Source organism: Triticum dicoccoides, chromosome 2A (assembly GCF_002162155.2).
Source record: "Triticum dicoccoides isolate Atlit2015 ecotype Zavitan chromosome 2A, WEW_v2.0, whole genome shotgun sequence".
Taxonomy (NCBI): Eukaryota; Viridiplantae; Streptophyta; class Magnoliopsida; order Poales; family Poaceae; genus Triticum; species Triticum dicoccoides.
The window spans coordinates 229222800-229228616 of NC_041382.1; the positions used below are offsets into that span (position 1 = coordinate 229222800).

Genomic DNA, 5817 nt, shown 5'->3' on the forward strand with positions numbered 1-5817 from the left:
AAATGCAATGCGCCTTAAACCTTGTCTATTGTGGAAACGCACGCAAATTTAACTGTGCCTTCTAAACCGTGACGGAGTGTGAATAAATACAAAAGCTGTTTGTTTTAAACGAAGTAGTTAATGAGGAGCATGCGTGACGGAATTCAATACAAGTTCGGTTTAAATCCTTTGCACAAAAAAACGAACCGGCGAAACCGTGTGGCCTGTAGAGTTGTGCACGCAATACAACTAGACCCCAAGGGGTACGGCATAAGATTCCCCACAGGAAAGGTCCTCTTAAATAGCCGCGACACGCCACCCACCACCAAACCCTACCCCGCGACTTCCCTCCGGTTGCTTCCGCCGAGCGACTTCCAATCCAGTCTCCCCTCGATTCCGCCGGCCCGATCGCCTCGATCAATCTCGTCCCCGGCTGCGCCCTCCCGTCGGTTAGTCCCTCTATCTTTTTTCCCCAAAAGATCCGGCCAAATTTCGGAGGATTTTGGGGTTCGTCGTCCGCTCGGTTTCTTGTTGTTTTATTAGCCTCTGTCGATTTGATCGGTAGATTGTTTCCATCGATCGCAGGTTGGAGATGGCCAAGACTTGCTTCAAGACCGAGCACCCCCTGGGTTTGTTCCTTCTCTCTTGCCCCTCTCCCTGTTAATTTCTGTCAATTTAGGCCCTGTCATGGTTGTTGATCTGATCGATAGTAGAATAAGAGACTGGTAGCACACCAGTTGTTCGCCTGAAACTAGTTTAGCCTTTTTTTACGTGACGTGATAATCTGGTTATAGTTGATTGCTTCTGCGCTCAGGCAACGTGCTAATGTGTGTTATTCCGTATGTTCTTTCTTGTCCCATATGCTGTTGTTACATTATGGAGGGCAGATGGTTGTCCGCGTATTTCAGATTGGTGTTTCATTGAAGCACCATCTACACTAATGTTCATATCTATTACATCAAAAGGATTAAAATCAATCGGAAGACTTGGTAATCAATTCAGTAGTCTCTGTTTTTCAGATTGAGTTGTATTCTTATTGAATGGTGCTGGAAAGATAACTTTGGTCTTAGATGATTTTGTTTGATATTAAATTGGTTTATCATCTTGCAATAGAATTTACTCCCTCTGTAAACAAATACAGGAGTGTTTAGATCACTACTTTAGTGATCTAAACGCTCTTATATTTCTTTATGGAGGGAGTACTTCTGAGACTATATCTCAATTCATATTCCTGAATGCCTTGCTTTCTGGATGCTCTTGTATAATTCCTGTTAATCAGGTTCGTAAGATTCTATTTTAAGTAACCAGCAATTATGTGATCCTTTGGCACCTTCTGTCTTATTGGATGGATTGCCAAAAGTATTCCCCCATTTTTGAAGGGACCTTAGGTTTTAAGAAATATTTTACAAATGGTCTCAAGTATTTCTTTTGTTAACTATGTACTATCTTGAGTGTTTTCTGTTTTGCACTGGTTGATGCTTTTGTTATATGCGCAGTTACTGTCTCCACTAAAAACTCTAATGAGAACATGTTCAAGCTTTAAATGTTTTTCCAGTTACTAGATATTTTCATCTCGTGTGTTTAAAATTACCCTTTTATAGAAAGGAGGAAAGCTGAATCTGCTAGGATCCGTGAGAAGTACGCTGACAGAATTCCGGTATATATATCTCTGGACTGACCTTCTACATGTGGTAGATTATCAACATTCATTTCTCCTAATTGAGTTCTGTGGTCAATTATTTCAGGTGATCGTTGAGAAGGCTGATAAGTCTGATGTCCCGGAAATTGATAAGAAGAAGTAAGCTATTCTTCTTCATCACTCGTATTCTGATGGCAGATGAGCAGTTCTTTTCATTGTTTTCTGGGGTTGAGCTCTGCTCTCAGCTGCATCTAGAGATGCAATCTCTGCTTTAACTTGCCAATATTTCATTTCCATTTGTCTTGTATGCCCATAACAATTTGTTATGTTTGGATGAGCTCCCTTCGATATAATTGTTGGCTATTTGTTCTATTGTTTATTTAGTCTTGAAATAATTTTCTTATCTGCTGTTCATGTTTGGAATCTGTATTATTGATTTGTCTTGCTCTGTACAATTGTTTCTTTGCAGGTATCTTGTCCCGGCCGACCTCACTGTTGGCCAGTTTGTCTACGTGGTGCGGAAGAGGATCAAGCTGAGCCCAGAAAAGGCCATCTTCGTCTTTGTGAATAGCACCTTGCCACCGACTGGTAATGTTTTTAAATAAACATATTAATAAATACTCCCTCCGTCCGAAAATACTTGTCATCAAAATGGACAAAAATGGATGTATCTAGAACTAAAATACATCTAGATACATCCCCTTTTATTCATTTTGATGACAAGTATTTCTGGATGGAGGGAGTACTTTGTTATTGGTCATATGTTGTCTGCCCGCAATCCTCATGTATCGATGTTCCTTTTTTGGCAGCTTCGTTGATGTCAGCCATCTATGAAGAAAACAAGGACGAGGACGGCTTCCTGTACATGACTTACAGTGGCGAGAACACTTTCGGCTCTGCCTAATCCATGTGCGCTGCCACTGTAAATAAATGGATGTTCAGGTTGCGACGTCTGTGTACATACTATCACTAGTATGCTGGTGGATTGCTCTCATGGTTTAATGCTTTTAAGTGTGGTATTTTATCATCTGAATGTTAGAACGGCCTGTAAAACTCTATATTACGGTCGAAGATTCATCAATTCTCGTCTGGTTTATGTTCCTCATGCTCTGGGATGATTTCAATCGCAAATTAGTGGCAGCAGAACTGAGTTTTTTTTTATTATATTGTTTCACACACCTTGTCCTTTTGGTTTCAGAACTGCATCTACTGCTGTTTTGCAGCACATTGCACTGCCCTTTCAGGGCCTCTCTAGCCGATCCATAAAAACGGTCTCCCTGAGGAGTAAACTTACTCGCCATGTTTCCGGCGACCAAAAATGCTAGACTTGCGAAACCAGCTACGTAAAGCTACGTTCTTTCCTTAGCGCTAAACTAATCACCCCCTGATTTTCATGGGGTGGGCCTGGGCCTATTTCTCCTCCAACCAAATCAGGCCAGGTCACCTTTTACGTAGGTTACGTAAATTTTTTGCGCCCTCTTTTCGTGGCGTCTGTGACGTACCTGCTCGTGGCGTCTGTGACGTACCTGCCTACGTAGCGTAGACGGCACGATGTGCTGCTCGTGGAAGGAGTCGGACGTGAGCCTATGTTGCTGGTTGTCGTCACTCCCCGATGACATTGGCAACCTCACCGCACTGAGGAGGCCGCAAGTGGTGGGTCGCCGCCTACTGATAATCTTAGCCTGTAAACGTAAGAGGACCTTCTCTGATGTGAAATGCATGGAGTGTGTTTTCTATCATAATAATTGCACTTTGAGGTGAGCACGCTTGGTGTTGGTTATCATTCCTTGTTTGAAATTATACGTGATGATCGCTGCTACCCATAATGATGCATTGATGTGGTGTGCCCACCCAAACATGTTTTCGATCTTGTTCACTTCTCTACTACTACTAGTTTGCCCTTGTGGCAGCAATATATGATAAATTTAGTAAAAATGTGTGACAAAGTATGGCAATACTAGTCCTAAAACCAAACAGTCCTTATGCCCAACTGCTAACGGGAAAGCAAACTTATGGTCCACTATACCACCAGTTTATACTATGCCCAACTGCAAACGAAACCAGAGATGGCATCCATGCGGTGCTTGCGAAAATTGTTTGCAATTATTTCAACTAGGACGGTCGTGCATCCAGTGGTTGTCTTTGACCCACATTCTACCTCGCACGTTGTCGAGGGAATATTTTGCGATATTTAGTTATACGAAACATGGATATTTAGAATAATATAAAAATAAAACTAGAAATATATACCCCTTCATTCCATAATGTAGTGCGTACAGATTTTTTGAAAAGTCAAACTTCACAAACTTTGCCCGAGTTTGTGGAAAAACATTTACATTTAGAATGATAAACATGTATCATTAGATTCATCAGAAGATGTAATTTTATATTTTATATTTTTGGTATAGTAGATATACATAATTTTCTCTATAAACTTGGTCAAAGTTTAGAAAGTTTGACTTGAAAAAATCTATATGCACTATATTATGGAACGGAGGTAGTATGATTTATTGTGTTTGATCATTGTATAATTGTACAATATATTTATTAAATATAAATAGAACAATGTAATAAAAATTCTCAGGCATGTTTGCATGTTGATATGAGCTTTTTCAATATGCATGGTTGCATGTTGAGGTGGTCTTCTCTCTTGCATATTGTATGTTGAGGTAGCATGATTGCATGTTAATAGAAAGTAAAATACATATAAATTGTATCTGATTACTTATAGTTATAGGATATTTATTGAGCGTGAGTAGCATGTATGGTGCATGTTAAAAGCGGGTCTTTTTTAGTGCATGTGGTGTGATGACTTGACATAGATGCATGTGAGTGTGGGGATCAACTATTTATGTATACTAGCAAGGTAGTCGCGCATTGCACATGGTAGCTTAGATAATCAAAGTATGAATGAATATCGGCGTACCAAATTATAACATGTAAATTTGGTCTCATATATGCATAACGTAGATGTTGATTTTACTCTTGTAATTCACCCCATTAAAATTAAATTATAGGTACAACATATTCAAAGATTGCATGGTTATAGGACTGCATGGAACTCTTGTGAGTTATACCAACACATTTTCTTTAGGTATATTGTATTGCAATTTCAAGTAGCAAGTATTGCATCATCAAAGACAAATGTAATTTATAAACATGTTATCACAGCCTTCAATAAATCATAAACTAAGTGAATGCAAACTATTTAGAAGAAAAAACATAGAGTAAATAAAATAAGGAAGAGTGTAGAACAAATGAGAAGTGCATCTGATGTGAGCTTGTCGTATTATGCATTATAAATCTTGAAGTCAAAAATAATGATAATTCACTTAGAAGAAAAAGGCTTAAGAAAATAAAATATGAAAGATTTTAGGACGAAGGGGAAGTGCTTGTGTTTTGAGATTTGTGCATATTGAGCATTCATTGTAAATCCTAAATTAAAGAATGGAAATTAATTTAGAGGAACAACTTTGGGGAGTTAAATTGTGAGAAATTCTAGAACAAATAAGTGCTAGTGTTTTGAGGTTTGTGCATTGTGCTTGTTCAACCATGGAACCTTCTAGCTAATACATGTGAGAATCTAGTGGGAGTGAAGATGATATGCAAGGATCAATAATGCACAGATTTGACACACATATACAATCAGATTGGCTTTATCCAAGGGACCATATTTAAAGTTATTTATACACTTTATAGTGGTATATATATCGATAATATACCACATATGTCAATTTGAATCACCGTACGTGTACTTGTATGTATAGTTGGAGGCTTCGAAGAAGAAAAATACCCGATCATCCTTTTTCTTACACTCAAAGCACATCTTTATTCATTTGAAATGTGTTGCATCATGCACCAAAAAGTGGTACTAGAGAGGGTGGAGGATCATCTAACCAAGTACAAGGATCTTGATACTTTGCCAATCTCGCCAACTCATGGGCAACCACATTAGGTTCGCGATTCTCATGAACAAAATTTACCTTAGAAAATTCTCTAGAAAGGGAATATCAGTCAAAAGAAAACTGCAGCTACATTACTCGTTGATGAACTTCATCATTTACGGTGTTTATAACTTCCATGTTATCTGAGCTGATAAGTAAGGCGATTGCATCCCAGTGTCTCAGCTAGCATAAGTCCTTCCTGACGTGTTAAGGCTTCAGATGAAAGAACATAAAAATAGCAGGAATACTAGAATT

The 5817-nt window shown here is 38.8% G+C and overlaps 1 protein-coding gene across 1 annotated transcript; it reads left to right on the top strand.

The window, feature by feature from the left end:
• Positions 1-269: 269 nt before the first annotated feature.
• LOC119354332 (autophagy-related protein 8A-like) lies at positions 270-2779 on the top strand. Its single transcript, XM_037621068.1, has 6 exons — positions 270-428; positions 565-608; positions 1581-1636; positions 1725-1777; positions 2088-2206; positions 2428-2779. The coding sequence occupies exons 2-6, from the start codon at positions 572-574 to the stop codon at positions 2520-2522; spliced, it is 360 nt and encodes a 119-aa protein (XP_037476965.1). The 5' UTR covers positions 270-428; positions 565-571; the 3' UTR covers positions 2523-2779.
• Positions 2780-5817: the final 3038 nt, after the last annotated feature.

Coding starts and splice junctions, on each gene's coding strand:
- LOC119354332 (XM_037621068.1), top strand. CDS start 572: ATGGCCAAGACTTGCTTCAAGACCGAGCACCCCCTGG. Junction 1,637..1,724: donor AGTACGCTGACAGAATTCCG/GTATATATATCT, acceptor CAATTATTTCAG/GTGATCGTTGAGAAGGCTGA. Junction 2,207..2,427: donor TAGCACCTTGCCACCGACTG/GTAATGTTTTTA, acceptor CTTTTTTGGCAG/CTTCGTTGATGTCAGCCATC.